General features: G+C 35.7%; 3 protein-coding genes and 1 pseudogene across 11 annotated transcripts; all 4 read left to right on the top strand.

The window, feature by feature from the left end:
- Positions 1 to 1,207: 1,207 nt before the first annotated feature.
- Positions 1,208 to 7,551, top strand: LOC140834521 (CSC1-like protein At1g32090; annotated as a pseudogene).
- A 414-nt stretch (positions 7,552 to 7,965) lies between these two features.
- On the top strand, positions 7,966 to 11,634 carry LOC140834522 (uncharacterized). Of its 8 annotated transcripts, XM_073199461.1 has the most exons (6): positions 8,228 to 8,243; positions 8,309 to 8,368; positions 8,560 to 9,047; positions 9,346 to 9,521; positions 9,672 to 10,442; positions 11,117 to 11,634. In XM_073199461.1, the coding sequence occupies exons 3-6, from the start codon at positions 8,722 to 8,724 to the stop codon at positions 11,473 to 11,475; spliced, it is 1,632 nt and encodes a 543-aa protein (XP_073055562.1). In that variant the 5' UTR covers positions 8,228 to 8,243; positions 8,309 to 8,368; positions 8,560 to 8,721; the 3' UTR covers positions 11,476 to 11,634. The 8 variants fall into 8 exon arrangements, with proteins under 8 accessions (XP_073055564.1, XP_073055560.1, XP_073055565.1 ...); XM_073199463.1 differs by lacking the exons at positions 8,228 to 8,243; positions 8,309 to 8,368 and adding an exon at positions 7,966 to 8,061; XM_073199459.1 differs by lacking the exon at positions 8,309 to 8,368 and having other exon boundaries at positions 8,128 to 8,243.
- A 2,930-nt stretch (positions 11,635 to 14,564) lies between these two features.
- Positions 14,565 to 21,162, top strand: LOC140834520 (DNA (cytosine-5)-methyltransferase 1-like). The gene is made up of 12 exons (XM_073199457.1): positions 14,565 to 16,274; positions 17,010 to 17,044; positions 17,159 to 17,261; positions 17,527 to 17,631; positions 17,720 to 17,839; positions 17,994 to 18,087; positions 18,221 to 18,420; positions 18,525 to 18,590; positions 18,688 to 18,930; positions 19,103 to 19,161; positions 19,630 to 19,696; positions 19,799 to 21,162. The coding sequence occupies exons 1-12, from the start codon at positions 14,697 to 14,699 to the stop codon at positions 20,987 to 20,989; spliced, it is 3,861 nt and encodes a 1,286-aa protein (XP_073055558.1). The 5' UTR covers positions 14,565 to 14,696; the 3' UTR covers positions 20,990 to 21,162.
- Positions 21,163 to 21,463: 301 nt separating this feature from the next.
- LOC140834519 (protein LPA3-like) lies at positions 21,464 to 25,029 on the top strand. 2 transcript variants are annotated; one of them, XM_073199454.1, is made up of 9 exons: positions 21,464 to 21,629; positions 21,928 to 22,134; positions 22,695 to 22,742; positions 22,859 to 22,898; positions 23,021 to 23,121; positions 23,916 to 24,108; positions 24,199 to 24,297; positions 24,546 to 24,663; positions 24,751 to 25,029. In XM_073199454.1, the coding sequence occupies exons 1-9, from the start codon at positions 21,561 to 21,563 to the stop codon at positions 24,869 to 24,871; spliced, it is 996 nt and encodes a 331-aa protein (XP_073055555.1). In that variant the 5' UTR covers positions 21,464 to 21,560; the 3' UTR covers positions 24,872 to 25,029. The 2 variants fall into 2 exon arrangements, with proteins under 2 accessions (XP_073055555.1, XP_073055556.1); XM_073199455.1 differs by having other exon boundaries at positions 21,466 to 21,629; positions 21,958 to 22,134; positions 24,751 to 25,027.
- Positions 25,030 to 25,323: the final 294 nt, after the last annotated feature.

Here is a 25,323-nt window from a genome sequence, read left to right as displayed (position 1 = left end):
CCTAAGACCATCTTATGACATAATTTTATAAAACGGATTTTTGACCGACACATGAGAAACATCATTTTTATGTGCAAAATATTGTTTTTCATTACAAAAAATATCGTTTTTTGGAATGTTGTTTAATATATACTGATTTGAATGAAAAATATTTGAATAATAAAAAGTAGTATTTTATGTTAAAATATTATTTTTTATCGTAAAAAAATCATTTTTTTGTTAGTTATTTTAAGAATAAATATTGTATAATATATGTTTATTTTAGTGAAAAATAATATTTTTATATAAAAAATATAATATTGAAAAGGATCGACTCGTGAGACATTTACGTAGAAAACCTACTCATCGTTCCAAGCGAGGTGACAAACATTAAAAATTACATACACCATTTGAAACATTAGAAAATGTGAAATAGTGGTGCCCAATAATACAGTTTACCTAATTTAAACTATTAATATATAATATTATTTTCTTCATTATTAATCATTATTATCCACATCAAGACTATTTAATCAAGTTTTAAATTAGAGCATCAATAATTAATAAAATAACCTAATCCCAACTCATTTTTTTCAATTTGAGAAAAAAATTTGTTACAATTAATCTCGAACTCGAAAATACCAAAAAATAAGATCTTTGAGACCTTAATTTCAAACCAACAACATGAAAACTTGAATCCACTTATTTGTTTTAGGCAAAAACTTGTGTGAAACGGTCTCACGGGCCGTATTTTGTGAGACATATATCTTAATTGGGTCATCCACGAAACAATATTACTTTTTACTGTGAATATCGATAGGGTTAAACCGTCTTACAGATAAAGATTCATGAAACCGTCTAATAAGGAACATACTCTTTGTTTTAAATCAAAATAGACTCGTTTTTGTCTTTTACCATTCCGTTAAACCGATTCAAAACACTAATAAAAAACAAGAACCCATAGACAACTCCTCCTCTATTCCCGCCATCTCCTCTATTCCCGCCATCTGACATCAAATTCTTCCGCTCAGTTACCAAATCTCAAAGTAAATCTCGATCCTCCCACGTGGGTAGATGAAATCTTACTTATGAAAGAACTATCTTCACTTCATTTAAACAGATAGGATGAAATAAACCCCACGCTCAAAAGTCCCCAGTTTCTCTCTTTTCCAACGCCATTAAAACAATATATTAATATAAAAAAGTGCCAACACAAAGTAAAGGCAATAAATTTATCACAAAGTGGACATCCCATGAACCAAACTTTTTTGGCACCTCGCCAAGAAAATATCATTTCCACGACCCACCTTTTCATATCCTCTGCTTCTTGTAAATCAGAGTGTAAGCAAAAAAAATGGCGACTCTGGAGGATATTGGGGTGTCAGCACTGGTTAACATACTTGGCGCCTTTGCATTCTTGCTGGCTTTTGCGCTGCGCAGGACCAGGTTTGGTGTGGTGGGCAAGTTTGTGAACTTGATATCATGACTTACTTCACTTTTCTTAACTGGATGCCTGAGGCTTTGAGGATGGGTGAGTCTGAGATTATTAGCCATGCTGGACTTGATTCTGCTGTTTTCTTGAGGATCTACACTCTTGGGTACTCCAAGATCATGATTTTTCTTATATTTTTATACTCTATATATTTTCGTCTTGGATTGTTTTGAGTAATGTAATGCTATATTTTGGTGGTTAAATGGTGGGATTTGAGATTTTTAGTTCAATCTTTAGCTTGCTTTTGTGGGCTGGGGTATTCGGACTATTGATCAGATTATGCAGTTTCTTTTTTTGAAATTATTTAGTATATATTTCTTCTGCTTTCTTGGACATGATCTTTTGTTTTCATCGAAATTGTGGAATCTAGTATTGCATGTTTTATTTTCTACATCCACGACCTGCAACTTTTTCTAATTTTCTTTGTCATGAATGGATATTCTTTTTATCTTGATTCTGCTATTTTCTTGAGAACCTAAAGTTGTCCACTGTTAACTGAACACTTTGGTCCGGAATTTGATGGTTTCTTATAAGTAAGTCACTTGCGTGTTTCATTGAAATGCGCAATATAAAGTCTCGCCATCAAGATAAGGTGTACTATAGGCATTTTCACTCACTTGTTAATAAGGTATCCCTTTTAATCGTGCACAAAATAAAGTCTTTATTAGTCACTGCTCGAAGGAAAGTGGTTTAGTTGATATTATAATATCACCATTTTCCATCTGATATATAAAATTCCACAGAATAAGCGATATATTATAATTTAACACTTTTTTACAGCATTTATTGTTATACTGATTGTAATTTCAATCAGAATTTTTTCTTGGTATACTCGATAGTTTTTATACTTCAAGTCATGATTATGAAGATCAATCTTTAAATTAACAATTGTTGAATCATCTCTGTTTTACCGAAATTCAGGCTTTACTGTGTATATTTCATGACAGAAAGTCGTATGATTTCACTGTAGTGATCTATCTCCACCATTAAATGTATATATTTTGGATGCTTCTGTTATAATTTCCGGTTATCATGCTAGAGCATCGAGTTAGTGCTACATGGATGCATTCATCACTTCTCTCATTTTCTGAAGTTTATGCTTTTACTTGAACAAATATGAGAACTTTAAAGATCATTTTTACGCAATCGAAAGTATACTGTTCATAGTTTCACACAGTTGGCAACAGAGATCGATACCTGCGCATCTTCTCGTCTCCTCTTTCTCCATCAGTTGTGGAATGATATACACCATAAACTATTGTTCATTTGCAAAGTGTTTGCAGAACTTACATCCCATGTTTTTCTAACTTGGAGCTGAATTTATACTTCATCCATTCGTATTGCTTTATATCGTAGGATCAAGTGGGGAACATGGAAAAAACATAAATTTGGTTTCACTCTCACACAGATGCCTTGTAATTCAATTTCAGGTTTTTTATCCACTTATCAATGGAATACATGTTTACATTTTGGGTCTGTTACATGCTCTATAATGAATATGGTCGAGTTGCTTCAATGCGACTAAAATTTTTGGCTTCACAAGGCAGGAGGCCTGAACAATTCACGGTAAGTTCAGCTGTCATCGAGTTTACCAGCTTATACAGCCTTTGGTCGTTCTAATATGAGTCTTGATTGGACAAAGCCTGTGGTATGTCATGTAAAAGTTATTAATGGCACAAATTTCTGCATTAATGATCAAATGTCTTTGTATCTGTATCTCTACTCGATATGTTAATTATTGAAATATTTTCATGTCTGAACACAAAAGAAAAACCAACTTGCAATATCCTCAGGTTCTCGTTAGGAATGTTCCTGGTGCTTCTGGACATTCGATATCTGATAATGTCAAGACTTTCTTTCAGAAAAACCATCCGGATCACTATCTATGTCACCAGGCAATGAACTTCCTCTTTCAAATATTTATTTTGAAAAGATATTCCCCAAAACTCTTTTTGTGACATAAATTCGTTTACTTTCAATATATGTCATTATTTTTCATCTTTTGTTGAATTTTGCCTATGTCTATTTACCCAGGGTGTGTACAAAGCTAACAAGTTTGCCAAAATGGCTCGAATGAGACACCAACTTGAAAATTGGCTGGACTACAATCAACTTAAGTTTGAGAAACATCCAGACAAGAGGCCGACTAGAAAGGTGTTCTCCTTTCTCTTTATGATCTTTGAAGTGAAGTACTATGAAAATTATTTTAAGTATTCAAGTGTGACTTTATTATTTCTTTAGTTACTTCACCGCTTGACACGTTTGTACTGTTCATGTGTTTTTGTTTTTCAGAGAGGCTTCTTTGGACTTTGGGGTGAAAGGGTTGACTCTATTGACTTCTACAAAGAGCAAATCAAACATCTTGATAAAAAAGTGAGTTGTGCTAGTTAGAAACCAAAGAATAAATTCTACAATCAGATTTGGTATTATTATGATTGTAGCGCCCTTAACCGAGCCACTACTAAATAGACTAAAAACATGCATGATTAAAACTTAATAATAACAATTAAACAGTGAAAACCAAATAACTTAACAATCTAAAACTCAAACGAAAACAAAACAATAATTTCAGTTTTAATCATGGATCACCATCGGACACCCATCTGCTCTAGCCATTGCCCTGGCCATCCGAACCGTCCAACCAAAATACCTACTCCGTCGAATGGGGTGTCCTAGATGAAAACAAGGACGTGAGCGACAATCACCCAATACGAGAATATACAAGTATATAAATTGATATGATGCATGTGAAATACAATATGCTCGGATATCAAGGATCGAGTCAAGAATCTCATGCTCAGTCTAGAGGCGTTTGAGTGTGTTGTCTCTAATATGCCACAGACATCTTTTGGCTCCCACACTCATCATCAAGACGTGGGCCTAAAATGTCCAGGGTCATCAGACTCTGCGAGTCTCATTGAACACTGTAGCTCTCGATACCCAACTGTCCATAATACATAATATGGTTGATCGGCCCAAACTAACTATGTATATCTCAAAAGATATCAGACCCAACGTGATATGTAATGCATAATATATCAAAGCAATAAAACATGTATAATGCAACAGAGAAGTGTGTATAGAATATCTCAGTCAGTAAATCACGTACCTCACTAAAACAATCTGTCAGAAAGTCGTAACCTAGCCACTTACAAGTTGTAGATATTCTAACTATGACCCTATTCCGTCCTGCACTTGAAGACTTGGTGTCCAAGTTGGGCATGATCAATATATATCACCCAACTTGAGGGCGAGTGTTGAAGATTCGATAAGAGTCCATAAAACATGATTTTTTTGGATATTATACTCCCTTAGATATGTTAAGATTGAGATTTGTACCTAACTTAATCTCAAAAGCTAGCTCAAGAGGGACCCTAAAAGCTAGCTCAAGGGGAGGATTGTTCAAATCGATATATGTAACTCTCAGGAACTTTATCCAACCGATGTATTACATCTTAACAAGATAGATGCTTATCATTTTATTTTTTAATTTAAATAGTGGATAGATTAGGGTATTATCTTTTTTTCTGTATTGTATATATATAGGCTGTACTTATCGAGAACAAAAGTGAATAAGGAAGCTTCTTTTTCCACGCATCTATTCTCTTATAAACTACACAAACTTTTGTTTATATTCTGATTATTTACTTATCGTTTATCCTCAGTTAACTTTAGAGCGGCAAAAAGTTCTGAAAGACTCTGATTCTGTCACACCATCAGCTTTTGTGTCATTTAACTCAAGATGGGGGGCAGCTGTTTGTGCACAGACACAACAAAGCAAAAATCCTATTCTGTGGTTAACAAATTGGGCCCCTGAACCCCGGGATGTGTACTGGAAATCTAGCTATATCCTTTTTTTCACTTAGCATTCGAAAGCTTGTGATATCAATATCTGTATATGCATTAGTATTCTTTTACATGATTCCAATTGCTTTTGTTCAATCATTGGCGAATTTGGAAGGGCTAGAGAGAGTTGATCCTTTTCTCAGGCCAGTAGTTGAATGGTAAGTGACTGTTAAAGCGAAAAATAAATAGAAAAAAAAGAAGCAAAACACGCATTTCTTCTTCCTATTCTCGTGAGATGAAAGTTTTTCATGACCCATGAGAGAATCTTGATTTCTACATCGTCAATTATTTTTTGATATTATTCATTGTCATACTCTGTAATACATGGCTGAATCTGTTTTGTAGGTCGTTTCTCAAGTCATTTATACAGGGTTTCGTTCCTGGTCTAGTCCTTAAAATCTTTCTATATTATCTTCCTGCAATTTTAATGGTCATGTCAAAAATAGAGGGCCACGTAGCATTATCGGTATTGCAACGGAGAACTGCTGCAAAATACTACTACTTCATGTTAGTTAATGTGTTCTTGGGCAGCATAGTAGCTGGAACTGCATTCCAGCAACTTCACGCTTTCCTTCACCAATCCGCTACCCAGTAACGTCCCTTGCATCCATTTTTTTAGGTTATATATATTTGTGAAAATCAGAACCATATTTTTCACTTCACTTTTGTTTTGATATATATTTTACTAGGAAGGAATCTTTTCGGGTTGCAGGATCCCACGAAACATTGGCGTCTCGATACTAATGAAGGCTACTTTCTTTATCACATACATAATGGTCGATGGCTGGGCCGGAATTGCCTTTGAAATTCTGCGATTAAAAGATCTAGTCATTTTTCACCTAAAGAACATGTTTATTGTAAAAACAGAAAGAGATTTGGAAAAGGCGATGGACCCTGGAGGCCTCGATTTACCTGAGGCTTTACCAAGTCTTCAGTTGTACTTCCTTCTTGCCATTGTGTACATGGTTGTCACCCCTATACTTCTTCCTTTCATACTCATCTTCTTTGCCTTTGCATACTTCGTTTATCGTCATCAGGTTAGCTCTGCTAGAAATCACTCTATGTTTTACTCATTCTAAATTGAATAATGATTTTGTACTCAATTTTGTACGTTCTTCTGGTATTATATTCCAGGTGATTAATGTGTATGAACAACAATATGAGAGCGCTGCTGCATTTTGGCCACACGTTCATGCACGTATTATAGCAAGCTTGCTTATATCACAACTGCTACTATTAGGCTTATTGAGCACAAAAAAGGCAGCAAACTCCACTCCTCTACTTGTAGTGTTACCTATATTGACTCTAACTTTCCACAAGTATTGCAAGAATCGATTTGGACCTGCGTTCAGGAGGTACCCTCTTGAGGTAAGATTGTAGATGTGATATTCCTGATACAAAGCCATTAATCAAACATTTTTGTTTGGGATCAATAATTATCCTTATTGTCCCACTTGATTGTCTGTGTGACATAATAATCAGAACGTGGTGTTTGGGCAACTTTATAGTTAAAAGATTTGAATTGAAATGTTATCACTCTTTTGGTACAACAAATAGTCGGCGTTATAATTATATGTCACATTGTCAATACGAGTTGCGAGGTGGGTCAATTATTGGGGGAATTGTTCGAGAATAATTGTTGCCTCTGCTTTCTTGTGAGGCTGCCTATGTGGCATAGTGATCAAACACGATACTTGGTATTTGAGTTATATTATTACCATCAATTATGATTTTTGGTATGGTGACAAAGACTTGATTCCATAATTTTGAATCACTGTATGATAAGTTTTGTTTGATAGATGTTACTTGCATTTGCATCTGCAGGAAGCCATGAACAAAGACACACAAGATCATGCTTCTGTTTCTGATGTCAACTTGAAATCTCTTTTAGCCGACGCATACTTGCACCCGATTTTCCAGTCATTTGAAGAAGTTGACTTGGTTGAAGTAACAGTTGAGAAAAACCCGGAGGATATAGCTAGCTCTTCTCCCAGCTCACTTTGTTCTTCTCCGTCCCCTCAACATGCCCATCATCTAGAAGATGAAACATCAGACAATGCCCAACATTATGAAGTCGAACCACCTCACTCCAACTATCATTATGAAGTTGAATCACCAAATAACATGTCTAGGTATAATGTTGAATCAGCATATAACATGTATGGTTACGACTTTGAATCATATTATCATGGATATCAGTATTGAAAAAGTCGCGTACAAATTTGTTCTGTTTTTAGCTTTTTTCCCCTTTTCTCGATTCACCTGCAATGCAAAATGGTTGCTGATTTTTTATTTATCTTTCGACCTATTCGTGGAGAATTTTAACTTTGGAAATGAAAAGCCATAAATAGAGATAGTCGATCTCCCAATAAGTATTTCTTTTCACTTAATATCTGATTTTTTTAAAATTTTAAAAGTTAAAGCACACAAAGTTCTCCAGAGTCGGCCATTGAGTCAAACATACTCATGCAGCTTTAGATAGCTTTACTTCAGGCGTGCATTTTTATATTTCAATATTGTGTATTATTTTATGTTGTACTTTACAAGATTCCATGCTCGATAACTATTTAAATTTTTTTGTTGTAAAACGCCACAGCATATAATCATGGAAAATATGCTTAAGAATTACTACTCCTCTCAACTTTTTCCACCACTCACCAGTTTTCTGCATACATATGATAATTTGTTTTCGAATTTTCAAATTTCAAGATGATTGGATGTTGGTCATGCTACCTAAAGTTATGGTACGTTATACCAATTTCAAATCCAAAAAGCTAGTAGAAAAAGGTGCTTAGTAAAGCTAGTACTTTATTAAAAAAAAAGTAAGGGTAATTCCGTGTGGAATCTAGTTAAGTCACCCCTACTATGTTCTAGTATTGTGTTGTGTAAGAGACAAACCCCTCAACTTCAAGTGGGCATTTTCAAGGTTGGTATTAAATTTTATCTGCATTTCATAGGCTTTATCACTAGACCATGATAACTCCTGCACAGAATCTTTTGGTAGGCAACGGTGAAGCTTTCAAAGGCCTGTAATTTTCCCAACACACACCCGTATGTGTGTGTGTTTTTGCATTTTTTTGTCTTCAGTGGTTCTTGATTGACTCGACTGTTCTTGAATATTATATGTGCTTGAATCATATCGGACAAATGTGGTTTTTTATGGTGATAATATTTCTGCCAACAGACAATACCGGGACTTAGTCACACAAGGAGAATGATTCTAATATTCTTTGTTCATATAGGTATAAAAATCAAGTGATTAAATCGATGTCTTTCGTGGTCTCGAAAGTTTCACACCCAGCTGTTCACCCTGAACAACTGTTAAACCGTTTTTAAGGACACCCTTTGATGCAGTGATGTCTCCATTGTGGATCCCTTAGAGACTTGAGCTTCAGAGTGAGAGAATGGCGGAAAGCAGCCCTCAGATTCAAGAAAGGTCGAAAGACTTCGAGGAAGATATGGCTACACCGGATGTTCAGAACGTGGGAATGAAAATTCAGAGAGGTGCAGATATGTATAAAGCGTATGGAGGAATAGAAGAGAAGCCAACTAGGGGAGAAATTCTTATTTGGTATTTGTATGGATTGTGCTCATATTTTGTTCATACCGTACTGATTCCTATTGTGTTCCCGCTGATCATCAGCCAAACGGTGCCTGGCGCACCTGAGCCGGATCAAGGTTGGTTGAAGAGCCATAAGGGTTTGAAGTGCAAGCAGACGGAAATGCAACTGTAAGTTATATAAAGTAGTTAACTTTCCGAGTTTGTTTCAAGAATTTGAGGAGAGAACAGGCAAATAAACTTTTCGAAAAATGGTGCTAATCATCTGTGTTACTTTTGGATCTTGGGAGTCTGTAATGATTGATTTATTTTCAAGGACTCCAAGAAAAAACATTCAAACTACACATGTTCTGTGATCCTTGATGTTTCTGGCCGGTTTGAGGTGTTTTATGTTTTTGCTTAGTGTTCGGTTTACCGAGAGAGACTCTTGTGCAAACAGAAACACTAATTTTCATATCTTAAATTACAGATATGAAGGGTTGGTATACCGGGCAGTTGAAGTTGGTAGCCTGAATTTCTCCCCACTCCAATGGACTTCAATTTCTTGGATTACAGGACTCATTCTCTCAGCACCAATTCTTGGCCTTGTTTCAGTAAATCTTGACTATGGCCACAACCAACAGCTAATAGCAGGGGCAGCCACAGGCAAGCCTCTCTTAAAGAAAAATTTTAATTTGAAATAAATTTTACCACACTGAATTTCCTGAATCTTCTTATAGCAATCCCATCATGCAAAACTATTTGTTTGATGCCATGTTTAATATTGATAATTTCTGGATCTGTCTCTATGCACAGGCATCGGAGCTCTTTTCTGCCTCCCAGCTGGATTCTTCAAAAAGTCCTGGATCTTTCCACCATACATTGCTGCCATCGTTGCAGCAAGCACCATCGTAGGAGCCACCCATGCTCGTCACCTCGGCCTAATGATCCGCGGATTCACCGGCTCCACCATCCGTAAACGCCAGTTTGCCGACAGAAGATCATTTGGAAGCTGGCTATCTTTATACTCCACCGCAGCAGGATGCTTAGGAGCAGCCATAATGGCTTCTTTCACATATCACATGCTTAGCCAATCTGATCACTTCACTGCTTTGTGGGTTGTCTCGATTTTCAGTGGCCTCAAATGGGGTGTAGGAATGATCCACATTTTCAGCACAAATAGAGCTACTTCAAGTTACACTGATTCACTATCGGATTCAAATCCCCTGATCCACGTTGTATCGATTTTCAAGTATCCTCAAGCAGCAGGGAGTCTTGCAGGAGTTTTTCTCTCATCTTTCACCACAACGTGCGTTTTTGCCGGAGGGTTGCTTTATGCAATAGGGTATCTATGCATAAAAGCTGAGAATATTTTGTATCTTTGGTTAGCATATTTCGTGTGCCCTTTGTTGTCTCTCCCGTTGGCACATCCACTACAGCAAATCATGAGGGCAGATGCTGAGAAAATGCAGCTTCTTGGGTTCATATTGTCGACATTCACTTCAGGGTTTGGATTCTATTATAAGACGAGCATTTGGAGCACAGGCAGCATTCTTGTTTTTGCTGCTATCCAAGGAAGTTCAGCAGGTTTGTTCTTATGCATCTTGTTATATCTATAACTTAGCTATATACAGCCAAACACGCTTACTGGAAAATTAATTAAAAAAAACACCGCAGCATGCCTCCCTGTCTGCTCTCTGTGATTCAAGAAGTTAAATAAAGAACACAGACTCTGCACCTCTTGCTAGGTCCACCCCGGATGGAGGCTATTAAAGTGCCAAAAAACATGACCAGTTCATTAATTCGATGGCATTGTTCAAATCCAACTTTTAATGTATTTGGTAGAAAAAATTCAATCTTATAAACCACTCCAAAATTGATTGTGGAACTGAGATTAGATCATACCATCACACATCCCTTGAGAAGCCAACATAGTGCCCTATCATGAAAAGCTTTCTATCACTTATTAGTCTGCGGCAGATGTGAGCATAGGCCATATTATCTCCACAATTACAATGGTAGTCTTCTCTCCACTCATTCACATCAATTCTCAATAAGCCACCAACTTAATGTATGAGGCCCAGATTAAAGGTCGAATTCAAAAGTTGTTAGCGATTCTTATAGTTATTGCTGTAAGTCACTCCATAACTGCTTGTTTTTGAAGTCAAGGCGGGATTGTAGTAATTTACGGAAAAAACTAAACATATACTTCAAGAATCACGTGTCTTCCAATGGCACCAAACTCACTGCAAGTTTAACAGGTCTGCTGCACGCATTCGGAAGAGTTCTGTGGCTGGACTGCTCACCGGTAGGCAAAGAAGGCGCGTTTTCGGTGTGGTTCTCGTGGGCTCGAGCTCTCGGAGCTTGCGCAGGATTCGCGTTAGCAACAGTCCTGCCTGGAAGCATTGGAAAAACATTTGGAGTGTCATTTTGTGCTGGAATTATTGGAATGATCATTGTAATATTTGGAAACATAAGCAGTTTCAGAGGAGCCAAAGCTGCAGGACATGTGATCCGAAGTGAGAATTCTTCACCACTTCATAAACATGAAGATGGCAGTGATTATACGAAAGGATCAGCTACAATGGAGGATCCAACTCAAAGGAAGGTCGAAGTTTGAGCTTTGCTGCTGCTTTTTTTTCTCTGTTCTTCTTTTGGATGGTTATTTTCGTTAAGTTTTCGTTTTATTTTTTTGGTTTATTTAATAAGTTGCTTATAAATGTAATTGTTTTTAACAATTTTAAGTGGTTGATGTCAACTTCGTTACTAATTAAAAGAATTGTGGTAATATTTATATAGTTGATTTTTCATAATGATTCTTCATAAGAAAAAGTAAGGCTCTATTTTTTTTTATTTTTTCCTTCTATTCAAAATAAAATTGAATATTATAATTTATATATAAGCTTTTTCCCAAAAACCCATTTTCCTACTTCGTGATCATTGGTTTTAGTTCACTTTTTCGTTATTTCCCAAAAATATTATACGAATATATTATATTCTAACAAAAAATGTATCACAATAAAATTTTAAAATAGTTTTATTTAAAAATTTAGGATATGATTTGACATCAAACAAAATCTAACATGAATTTTATTTTCAAAAATTTTCTTTAAATTCTTTCTAAACTAAGAAAATAAAATAAAAACCATTAATCTGGTCCGGTACTTTTCCAATAAAAACTCTTTTAAAATTCTCGTGGGAGAAAAAAAGAACAAAACTATAGGCAAAAATTTGTGTGAGACTGTCTCACGAGTCTTATTTGTGAGATGGATCTCTTATTTGGGTCACCCATGAAAAAGTATCACTTTTTATGCTAACAGTATTACTTTTTATTGTGAATATGGATATGGTTGACTTGTCTCATAGATTATGATTCGTGAGACAGTCTCACATGAGACTCATTCAAAACTGGAAAGCATCAAAAAAGGGCAATCCGATGCTCCTACTAGAAAAGGAGGTACGGTTTCTTGATGTCTTCGATGTTATTTTAGGTTTGCTCTCCACAAATATTGCATGGTATTAATTGTTTTGGGAAGAATATTAATCAATTTCTTATTTAAATTGAATGGTGCCTAATATCGTGTAGACATCCAGTCTACTATTTAGTTATCCCACGTTTTTGTACTCCCCTAATCATGTTTGTAGTGCTTGATTTATCAAATATTTAGTTGTATGTATTATTGAGAGGTGATCAATTTTTTTTTATTAAATAGCGATCGAGGTATACGCGTTGCATGTGTAACATAATATTATACATTTGAAATGTTGTTTGATCAATCATTAAATGATTAAAAAAATTCCAAGAAGAAAAATGAATTTAGGTTTTAGGATTTATTTTCCACGTAAAACGACAAAAAAATTGCAAGATAACATAGCAGCAATGATCGAACCGCTCTTGCTGATAACCGCACACTCGATCCTTGAATTTAAAGAAGATGTTTTTCAATGGAGAAGGATAAGAGAGAAAATAAATCGAGGAAGAAATAATCTATTGGAAGGTACTTTTTGACTTTGAAAAGAATATGTCAAATAAAAGAAGAGAATAAAACTTAATCGCTTTTCCGGCCGCGTATGATATATGCAACCGATCTTCAAGATATTTTGTTCTATTTTCTCTCTTCTTTTTTTTTTGCTTTCAAGTGATTTTTACACGACGAAATGTGAGATGGAAAAAAAGCGGATGAATAAATTATAAATGGAAGTTAGAGTCGAGAGAGTGGGAGCGTGGTGTTACTGTATTTGGGAGTGAGAGTTTTGGAAATGTATGTTTTTCAAGGGCTCAAAATTTTTACAAAGAAACAAAGCATAAATCAGTTTTCTTTCAAGCATTTCCTCTGAGACGTGGAATGAGTGCCGAGCAGGTGGAAGACGCAGAGTGAGAAGGGGTAAAAAGGGAATAAAAGTTGGTGTCCTCCGTTGAGCAGTTTTTATAGATGTCTCAAATATAATAAAATAGTAGAGATAACCGTCTGAAGCGAATTGCACTGCACCGCCTAAACTGTTTACTATAATATTTACCTAAGATTATAATAATTTATAAACAACATATTCAATTAAAGAAGTCGTCATTCATTATATTTCAGCTATCTTCAAAATTATTATTCTTACAAAGAAAACTTATGATATTTTTAATTATTCTTTATATTAGTCTTTTATTAGAGTGTTTATTTCTTTTACCACAATATTTTATTTGAAAGTAAAAAAAAAGATAAAATAGTATAAATATCATTTTTATTGTGTTATATTATTAAATTATTAACTTAGTTTTAAATCTTAATTATTAGTTTTATCAAGTTTTATCAGTTCGAGTCCCTAGTATTATTGTTTATTCATTAGAGGCTAACGAGAGAGTTAGCCATATACGTTCATTTTATACGTTGTGCTGGATTATTATTTATTCGTACCACAGTACACTTCCATTTTTGAAACACCAAATTTGATGGAATTGATATAAATTATTGATACCTTAATTGTCTAAATCGTGCCTAATTTTGAAAAATGCATTTAATGTCGGATCACCATCATTGACTTTCTTGTTTCAAAACCCCAGTTTTTTGAATCTGTCTAAAATTGCTATTTGAATCAATGATGTTGACCAATTACAATTATGATTGATCATTGGATCCCAGCATTTGTCATCAATAACCAGTTTATGCTTTTTTAAATATAAAATCTGAAGCTTTTGGGGTCGATTTGGGGATAGAAAAGGGCTAACTTATTTCACATATAATTTTCTCTACTTTGTTTTTGCTTTCGATTAAAGATTAAATAAGTGAATTAGAACAAGGAATGTTTTTTTTTGCACCAATTGGGTACACTTCAACATGGATAGTTTCTTCTATTGGGATTCTCAAGCTTGAGCGCGAGTCTTGTGAAGAGATGAAGAAAATAAATTGCATAACATGAATTAGTGAGGGAGCACGTCACGATCATATAATCTAGTTGATTTACAATATATTTTACAGTTTTATTTATTATTTGGATAAGTATAATTTAATAATATAAATATATGATTTATAAATATAATATGTGAATTTTCGAATTTTTAAAATGTATTAAATATTGTAGTTATAAGTATAATATATGAAAGAAGATTATTTATCTAAATAAATATGTTATTTTTAAAAAAACTAATTCAAACAACAAGGGTATTCTAGTACTTTCAATACGCATATGCGTTGTGTTATTGTGTTAATAACTGGAGAAGCTGTCTCAAATAATAATAGCAAGTGGAGAAGCAGTTCAGATTCTCCGGTCTCCCGACTCCTGAGATCCAATCTGAATCCTCGCGCTCCCGCAACCCCACGGCCTCAGCTTCACGCTCCGCGGGCGGCGGTGCCGATGATGGAAAGAAAAGAAGCATTACATTACAAGTTCCCATCAAGGAAATCTCCAAGACTTTCTTCCGTGTCTTCTTCAACTAAATTCATATCCAAGCCGGGATCCACACCAGATGCAAATGCAGCAGCTATATGGGCTCTGTCATTGCATGTTATCGATCCACAGCCTTTGGGATTCCTCGTTCCTTATCTGGAAGGGGATAATTCTCTTCGCAGATCGTCAAGATTTACTACCAATAAGTACAGATCGCCAATTGAAGAGAGAAGCAGAAGCAGGAGGCCAAATTCTTTGGATTTATCTCAATTGAGAAAGTCTCCTAGATTTTCTTCTTCTTCATCTTCACTCCCGGCTTTGACCTCGGGGAATGTCAAGGTTGTTGATTTATCCCAATTGAGAAGGTCTTCTAGATTTTCTTCTTCTTCATCTTCAGTCCCCTCGGCTTTTACCTCGGGGAATGTGAAGATTGTGAAAAGGTGTCGTTCTATGGGTAAGGAAGCTGACGCGGGTCCAGTTTTGAAGAAGGGGAGAGTGGGTTTTGATGATCGGGGTACATGGAGATTGAGTGCGTGTAAAAAGGGGACTTCAAAGTGTGAATTGCTGGCATTGCCTGAGCCTGGTTCAGGGTCTTTGAGTGAAGTTAATTTGCGTACCAAGTGCTTAAGATCAAGAACTTTGGTAATGCATGTGGGGAATGAGAAAGATATTGTGGAGAAAAGTGGTTTCAAGAAAAAAAATGGCGATGGTTTCAGTATGAACGAGAAGAGCTTGAGATCTCGAAAAACAAAATACCCTTTAATTGAATCTCCCCGGAGTTTGAAAAACAGATCTTTGGACAGAAACCATAGGAAGTCTCCTAGGTTAAATCCCGCTGTTAGTATTGAGCCACCTTTAGTGCAGAAAAGTGCTTATGCAGAGAAGCGCTTAAAATCAAGGAATGTTCTAGTCAATGTGGGAAAAGAGACAAAGGACGAGGAAAAAAGTTCGAAGAGAACTGGGGATTTACAGTCTCAAATTAAAGAGTATAGTTTGATTGATTGTCCCGTAGCTTCAGAATTCAGCAGTGTGAAACGTGGTTTAGGGACGTCTCCGAGGTTTAGTGAGGACGTTTCTGGTAGAAGCTTGAAACTTGAGATGCTTTCCATGCCTGACATTCCTTCCTTAAAGAAAACAGCTCCGTTCATTGAGAACTCTTCCTTAAAATTAACAACAGTTGTGATACAAGATGGGATGGAGACTCTTGCTTCAATTGAAAGCAATTCTCCTGAGACAAAGTCTGATTTGATTGAATTACCTGATGTTTTTAAGTACATGGATTTGAATAAACGTGATTCAGAATTGACTAATGAGAAGTGCTTTAGGTGTAGAAAAATTCAACTGAAAGTGGGTGCCAATGGAAGCTCGAGTGAAAAACCGGTGCAAATTGAAATGCGTAATTCCAAGAAAGAACTAAGCGCAGATAAGAATGGAGTATTAGAGAAAAATGTGGGAAATCAAAAGATCATTGTATGTACGTTTGTGGGCAAGCCGATTCCAGAAGAAGAAGCTCAGAAAAGGTGGCGGTGGCGATACGAACTAAAGGTGAGTGATTATTGATTTTGCTAGAGGAATCATCCGTTTTGGAATTACTATATGAACTAAAGTATTGATACTTATATCTGTGGTTGTTTGAAGCATCTCATAATCTATTTATTCATTTGCTAAGTTTTTTGGCAGTCATTATATTCATAGTTCTTACGTTATACTGGAGATTTTATACAAAGTGAAATACACTATGTGAAATCCAACAGAATATACAGTAATGTCAGTCTTCTGACATTTGAATGCATCGTGTAGTGCTTTTGAAAGATTTCAATATCAATGTTTCCTGTTTTTCTCATGGTTTAATCAGATGGCTAACATTCCCATTCTTCATTTGATGATGTCAGAGGGGTGTAATTTCAGATGGAATAATAGGTCACATGAGAAGAAAGTAAGATGGCATAGGCTCTAGGCTCTAGCCGTGTCATAAATAACATTAAATTAGAAACTCGTGAGCTCTCAAAGTATAATGAACAAAACTGAACAATAAGGTAAGAAAGTGAACGTTCTATTTAAGAAGCTTAAACATATAAATAGTAAATAGATAAATAAATGGCTCACCTCAGGCTATTAATGGATACTTGATTTCACCCCTCATTGTCATTATTATAATTTTAGGTTGTCAGAGATTTCGATTTTCTAATTCTTATCCATTTGTTGCCTGTGTTGGACTCTTATGAATATGTAGCAATTTATGTTACCATCTCTGACTTTGATAGATTTTGGACTTTGCAGAGCCAGCAAAGAGGTCGAGAAGGTTGGAAATTAAAGTGAGTGAACCTTAAGAACTTCTGGTGGTAACATGTTGTGACCCTAATCCTCCATGTTTCACATTTTGCAATTTGGCTTTGCATTTTACTAATATTCTTCTTAATTGTCTATAGTTCCGGTGAAGAAGATGAAATTATATTGAACGTGGATTGCCATTACGCGCAGGCCAAAGTCGGTAGCACTATCCTAAACATTGGAGATTGTGTATATGTAAAGGTAATTTATTTAAATACTTCTCTAATAATAATATCATCCAAGCTTCATTATTCTGTATATACATTTTTTTATCCTTTTTTTAAATTGCTGGAATTGTCTGAATATCTAGACTACGGTTGTATTCCACTAGAAGCTTCTTGGTTGTAATCATTGGTGATTTTGGTCATTGTTACAAGTCCCAGCTTTAAACATGAGTCTCCTATAACATTACTAAATGCATGACTGCTTTAACATTGCAAGATTGACGTCCTAGAAACTTCTTCAGGGCGAGGGAGAAAAAAAACATGTCGGCAGGATCTTGGAATTTTTCAAAACGACAGAGGGAGAAGAATACTTTAGGGTACAATGGTTTTACAGGGCAGAAGATACGGTTGGTGGTTGGGATAATGTTATCTGTGATTCTTTTTTGTGCAACGCAGGTTTCATTTTTATAATATTTATATATTTCTGCTCGTCAGGTCCTGAAAAATGCTTCGTCGTCGCATGACAAGAGGCGTTTATTCTATTCCACCGTAATGAATGACAACATATTAGATTGTATTATTTCAAAGGTCAATGTCGTAAAAATACCACCTACGGTATGTTTCACTTTTAGGAGTCGAAAATCGCCTTTTTTCCTTTCCACTTTCTGTCTTCTCGCACTTCCTGTATGTTTTGTTTTTTATCCTTTATAATTTTGGTTGATCATGCATCTTCTACTCTTTGATGACCTGCTGTCTTTCTATCCCTCAGCAATGCCTAAAATCAAATCCCATTCGATCGGCTGCCTTTTATTATGATATGGAGTACTGTGTGGACTATTCATCGTTCCGTAATCTGGTTACTGGTTAGTAGTTTTGTTAAGATTGTGTTTATTTCTACATTCTCAGAATAGAAGCTATCTTCGAACTATCTAGGCCAAAATTTATTATATGTACCTCTTCAATTATTTAATTATTACGTATCAATCTGCAATTCAGAAACGGAGAACCATGATTCATGCTCATTGAGAAGCACATGCCTTGATGACAAACCAATTACACTGACACCCTTTGAGGTTTTGCCCAGTTTTCAATCTTCTAAACCACAATTAGCATTGCTCGATCTATACTCTGGATGTGGTGGAATGTCAACTGGTCTATGTGTTGGTGCAAAGCTTTCTGGTGTTAATCTTGTGACGGTGAATATTGGATAGACTTCCATCGTACTATGTACCTTATAACATTATTCTGTTTTTTTCAGTTCACTGTATAAATTTTAGTAGTTTTTTCCTTGATTTTTTAGAAATGGGCAGTTGACAGCAATGAATCAGCATGTGATAGTTTGAAACTTAACCATCCAGAAACACAGGTGTGTTAATTACACTGTACTATTCCACGTTATGGAGCTTGTTCTGTTGAACTAGCTAAAGGCACATCAAATCTGAATTAACATTACACTTTTACAGGTTAGGAATGAATCCACTGACAATTTTCTCGAGCTATTGAGGAGATGGGAGCTGTTATGTAAACAGTACGTTTGTGATATAGAAAGGAAACTGAAATGCGAACTAGATGAACTTGTTGAAGCTGAGGGTAATGGTAATCAATGTGATGAAGAAGTATCTTCGGACGAATATGAAGTCTCCAATTTGGTTGATATTTGTTATGGTGATCCTAGTGAAAACGGAAAATGCGGGCTACACTTGAAGGTACTGATGAATAATATTTAGTACATCTGAACTATATGAGACAAATCAAGGAGGACAAAATCCATAATTGTGAACTGTCTTTTGTTTTTTCTTCACTTTTTTTGGGTTTCTTTACACTATCTTGTGGTTTGTCGAATAGATTGTAGTCATACTTCTTCATCCAATTTTGAAGGTACGTTGGAAGGGGTATGATTCAGATGAAGATACGTGGGAACCAATTGAAGGCTTGAGGTAAGCCTATAAGATTATCCCTTTGTTTGGATTCATTTTCTCCCCAAAATAAAATCAAATATTGTTATCTAGTTTTTATTCTCTTCTCGTTTGAATATATTTTCACCTCGTTTTACATATCCTACGTAATCATTATTTTAAATTCAACTTTCATCAGTTTCTGAAAATGCCATATTATTTTATTATGTTTTACATAATACACTATATTTTATCATTTTGAAATATCTCATATACACTATTTTTATATTTTGAAATATCTCACAAGTCATAAACAATTAAATTAAATAAACACATGTGGTAGAACTTCATCAAGCCAACAAACATAGAATTTGCAGTGAAAAATATACCTCTGTCAGATATTAATAACCAAACACATTGATATTATCCCATACAATTTCTCAAAACTCATCTTTGTATTTGCTTGTTCATATCTTTGTAATGCTCCTTGTCCTTATTTTCTTGTTTCAGTAATTGCCGAGAACAGATACAAGAATTCGTTAGGAACGGATTCAAATCCAAAATATTACCTCTTCCTGTAAGTGTCTTGTTTTCTTGCTGCGTTTTGTTGTTAAATACCAATGTGTCTGTTTCTTTATGATATAACTTTAGTCGTCTGACAAGCCACCACGGATTCCAGGGTGATGTTGATGTAATCTGTGGGGGCCCTCCCTGTCAAGGCATTAGTGGCTATAATCGTTACCGAAACTTTGATTCCCCTCTGGATGATGAAAGAAACCGGCAAATAGTGGTCTTCATGGATATTGTGAAATTCTTGAAACCAAAATATGTCCTGATGGAGAACGTGGTTGACATAATAAGGTTCAACAATGGGTCTCTAGGAAGGTATGCCTTAAGTCGTTTGGTTGATATGAAATATCAAGCAAGGCTAGGCACTATAGCCTCAGGCTGTTACGGCCTTCCTCAATTTCGGTTACGTGTTTTCATATGGGGTGCAAATCCTAACGAAAAGTTGCCACAATTCCCACTTCCAACACACGATGTTGTAGTTAGATACTGGCCTCCGATTGAATTTGAGAGGAACGTTGTTGCTTATGACGAAGGACAACACCCCTGCTTAGAAGATGCTATTGTTCTCCGTGATTCGATTTCTGATCTCCCAGCTGTTACAAATGATGAAAACCGTGAGGAAATGGCATATCTGAACCCCCCGGAAACCGAGTTTCAAAGATACATAAGGTTGACTAAACAAGAAATGACGGGCCTTGTTTCAGCCACAGATTCAGAAGAAAAATCATTTGTTTTATATGACCATCGACCTTCACAGCTATGTAAGCATGATTATCTTCGTGTCTGTCAAGTCCCACACAGGAAAGGAGCAAATTTCCGGGATCTTCCCGGACTTATTATCGGGCGAGACAATGTGGTTTGTCGTGATCCAACTATAGACCCCGTGATGCTACCCACAGGTAGGCCTTTAATACCTGATTGTGCAATATCTTTCGAACAGGGTAAGTCTAAAAAACCATATGCTAGACTGTGGTGGGATGAAACCGTGTCGACCATAGTGACATTTCCTTACGTTCGATGCATGGCCATTTTACATCCTGAACAGGATCGAGTTCTAACTTTACGTGAATGCGCTAGATTACAAGGATTCCCAGATTTTTACAAATTTTGTGGTACTATTAAAGAAAGATACTGTCAAATAGGAAACGCGGTATCCGTTCCCGTGGCACGAGCCTTGGGATATGCACTCGGCACGGCATATCATAAGGTAAGCGGAGATGAACCGCTAATGACCTTACCACCAAAATTCTTCTCCTTGCAGCCTTCAGTAGATGATGAATTAGTGATACTGGGGAGCTAAACAATTCGTTGTACCTTTTCTGTTGTAACATTATACTAATTTGTGATCCAATATTTGTTGTGCAGACATGTTTGCATCACTGAACTGTAATAATTGATTGAGTTTGTCCTAAATTTATTTGTAACAGATTTCAGATAACTTATGGAATGATTTTTAATCTCTCGATTTTCTCATCTCATATTTCTCCACTGTTTAATTGGTCTGACTAAAGAGCTGCAAGCTTTCTCGTTTAATTCAACTTTCTCTAGCTGATTGGAACTCAAATGCCGAATTGCTGATAGTATCTGAGGACCTCTTTTTTACGTATCTCACATAAAAATACGTGAGCCGACGATACATACGTATTCTTTTTTATCCAATAATTATGATGTAATGACCTATATTGGTGTGGACCCCATGCAATGCATGGTGGGCCCACTCCATGTTGACTGACACGTAACAAGAGACGAAGAGACTCTTCAAACTAGAGCCAATCAAAGTAAAATATAATCCTCAGCCAAATCAAAACAGCAGCAAACATTCTTTCGGGGAAAAAACGTAGCAAACACATAACAAAGTTCAATCTTTCAGAATGTCTTTGCTGAATTCTCCAACCTCTTCAGGGATTCCAATTTCTCTGTCCTCCCCTTCGAAGCGACAGGTAAATAGTGAATAAAATTGTGAAAGCTTCCAGCTTGAAATCCGTATTATCTTTTTTCAAGATTTTGATCTGAATTGAAGGTCCGCTTGTTTGTGCCTTAATATTGGGTTTTCTTGTCTCGTTTTATTCTTTCTTTAAGCAGCCAATGTTATTGTTTTTTAAGTCTTTCGAGAAATCAAGTAGCCAACTACAATCCTTGTTAATGTATCAAACAATTCCTTTCCAACTAGTTTTCTTGTAATTTTTATCTTACTTTTCAATGCATTAAGAGTTTTTGCATATGAACATAATTCTCGAGGGGTTATTGTTGTGTTTGAACAAAATGAAGGGTAGTTGTGGAGGCTTCCCGATTGGGACAGAGAAAAGAAAATTCGATCAAAGAACTAGTTTTCTTAGTATTTCAAGAAGTCCGCAACTCGTGGTTAATGCTGCAGCTGGGAAGGGCGGTCCTTCAGCAAAGCTTGATGTGCCTTTTCCAAGTGATTATTCTGAACTTCTTGAGCAAGTAAGCTTTCTCTGTACACGGCTGCAAACTTTGACCAACTATTTTGTGTTGCCGATGCATTTGGTCTGGTGTAGCCACATTAAGTTGAGAGAATTGTCTGCTAACAGGGCTTGGTGGTGGTTGTGGCACTTAATAATCCATTTCCATTGCTATGTCATGTAATGGTCTTCCTCGTAGTTTTAGATGATGAAAATAATTTACATTTTATCATAATAGTAAGTCATTACCACATCTTTCACTTGCTTACAGTCCAATATCTTGAGCATTTATGCAGAATTATTAGACACTCGATTGTTATTCACCAAATTCACCCGCACTCTGTGTTATTCCCAACACTAGAAGTAAGAGAGTTGGCCATTTTTTCTTATTTTGTTATGCTTGTTGTGTCCGCAACAGGGCGCTGTAGATAACCGTGGTTATAAATTCACAAACTTTGATTTAGGTCCTTGTTTGGTGATACAGAACATTTTGAGAACCTAAATTTTCCTTTTAGTAGGTCCAGCCTATCTTATGTTTTCGCTTACTTGAACTTAGTACCTCGTTGTTGTGACTATTAACAGGCTAAAGAAGCCACTGAATTGGCGCTAAAGGACAACAAGCAGCTGATGGTCAGTCACTTCTTCTTCTGTTATGTTCTTGTTTTACATTTGGTGATGACATAATAAGTAAACAAACATTACATACTCCAAATTCCAGAGTTTGTGAGCAACAATTTCTGCCACAGGAAATTGAATTTCCCACTGCTGGGTTGGATTCTGTGCCAGGTAATAATAATCTTCATAAAACTGGTTTCTTCTTTTTTCTAATCCCAAGTTGTTTTCATGATTCCTGGAAAATATTTAACTTGAAACCTTTGATCGACTTAAATAGTTTGTGTTTCTATCAGGTGATGGCGAGGGGGGGATAGAAATGACCGGGAGCATGCAACTTCTTCGTGAGTTCTGTGACCTTTTTGTTAGTCCAGAGAAAGCCACACGAACTAGAATTGTAGGTGATTAGTTTGTTTGAATGCTTTGAAAGATTTCTGTCTGACGAGTATTTTTGAGAAACTCGATATTTTCTGAGATTTAATGACTATGCTTTCTGAAATTTTCTGGCATTATGCCAGAAAATTTCAGAAAGCATAGTCATTAAATCTCAGAAAATATCGAGTTTCTCAAAAATATAGATTCATGTAATAGGGGCCCCTGGTCATAAAAAATATGCTACATCTGTCTAAATTATACTGTCTGGGCTCAGTAAATGATTGTGTCCTTTGATGTAGTGTTGGTAGAATTTGTGATTATTTTGTTAACTGTGTGGGTTATGTTGGTTCCAAAGCAGTTGATGTAAGTTGTAATGATCGTTCTTCCCCATTTTGATCTATTTTAAATTAAAACCAGCGATTCAAAAAAGGAAAAAACTCATCCCTTGCTCCGTGACTTGATCCAAGTTAATTTTGCCTTCCCCTATTTTACTTTGAGTTTACTCTCTGTATCTCCTCAAACTTGCTTATGAGTGCCTCTAACATTGAAACGAACCTCAATCACCACCACCTAGCTCATTTCTCATTCGACCCATTCTTGTGACACATTATTTAGATTTTTTTTCTTTGCTCACACTAGTTGTTTGATCAGAACTTTTTTTAGATTTTAATCATATGGTTCGGTTCATCTTCATTCAATTGTATCTTTCGGATTCTCATTACAAGTAGAAATTAGAATCATCGATGCTCCATAATCAGTCCAGCATGGATTTCCGTAACTTATGCTGTTCCTGACACAGTTTCCTAAACCCTGCAGTTCTTCCCAGAAGCTAATGAAGTAACATTTGCCAGAAAATCAGCATTTTCTGGAGCTTCTCTAAAGCTAGACTACTTAACAAAGCCATCGTTATTTCAAGATTTTGGTTTTGAATCAAAAGTTAAAATGTCCGACCGTGTGAAGCCTGAAGATGAACTTTTCCTGGTCGGCTATCCGTATTTCAACGTTAATGGTGCCTGTTAAAACCCAATTCTCCTCTGGTATTTGGATCTTATTTGAAGTGATTACTACTTGGGCTTTACCTCTTTTTTTGGCTGTCCAGAAATGCTTGTGGTGGAAGAATTGTATAAAGAAGCTGTGGTGAACACTGCTCGGAAACTCATAATTTTCAATGGAGAACTTGACAGAATAAGATCTGGCTGTATCCTTTCTCTCTATAATTATCTATTAGTTCAGTGAATTTTCTTGAGCAAGTGCCATGCCTCGTGGACATGAATATAGCCTCGGTAATTTACAGATCGTGTCTCGGAGTTATGTAATTTTAACAGTTGCTGGGAGCGCATGAGTTCGTGTTCCTGAACCTAAAAAGTTGCTCAAATTTTCTTTTGCATTTGATACATGGCGATATCTTATAAAATTATCTTAAAAATTTCCATGACAACCCTGAAGATTACCCACCATTTTTCTATCCAAAACTGGCTGCACTTTCTCAAACCTTCTTGCCTGAGATGGAGACTGTCTATTACATACACAACTTTAAAGGAAGAAATGGAGGTGTCCTATTCAGGTATAATTCTACCTTCTTCCTTTGTTCAAACTAGAAGTTTTTTTTGTGTTTAAAAAAACAAGGCTACTCATTATCTTTTATATGTAGGTGTTATCCAGGACCATGGACGGTTTTTAAGAAAGTGAGAAACAATTATGTCTGCGTGCGTCAGCAACAAGTGATGCCATCACTCAAGCAAGTTGCCTTGGAAATTCTTCCATCAGCTTGAATTATGCCACGTAAAAATATGGCGATTTCTTTTGTAATTTGACTTTCCGGAGGAGAACCGAACTAGTGGCAAGCGGTCCTAGAGGCTAGAATTTTGTAAAAACCAAATTCATCACCATTTTAGTTTTAAAATTGACTTCGTTTTTTCAACCTGGCATCGACTGTAGTTAGCAATATCACTAGAGTTTTTGCCAAAAATAGTAATTTCTCACCAAAATGTCATTTCTAAAAAAAAAGATATATCATGAATATTGAAATATATGCACCGTAATAAATGATAATTTCATTTGTTGTTTACATTGATTATATCAATTCATTTAGTTCAGATTTGAATTTATTTCATTTTCATATTAATTCAAATATAATTTATGTATTATTTGTCTTTTATTATTTTTTATTCAAATTTAAACTAAACTCTATTGAAAACATAAATTATATTTAAAAAAATCATCG

The sequence above is a fragment of the Primulina eburnea genome, chromosome 6 (assembly GCF_022965805.1).
Source record: "Primulina eburnea isolate SZY01 chromosome 6, ASM2296580v1, whole genome shotgun sequence".
Taxonomy (NCBI): Eukaryota; Viridiplantae; Streptophyta; class Magnoliopsida; order Lamiales; family Gesneriaceae; genus Primulina; species Primulina eburnea.
This window is presented reverse-complemented; position numbering and strand designations above follow the sequence as displayed.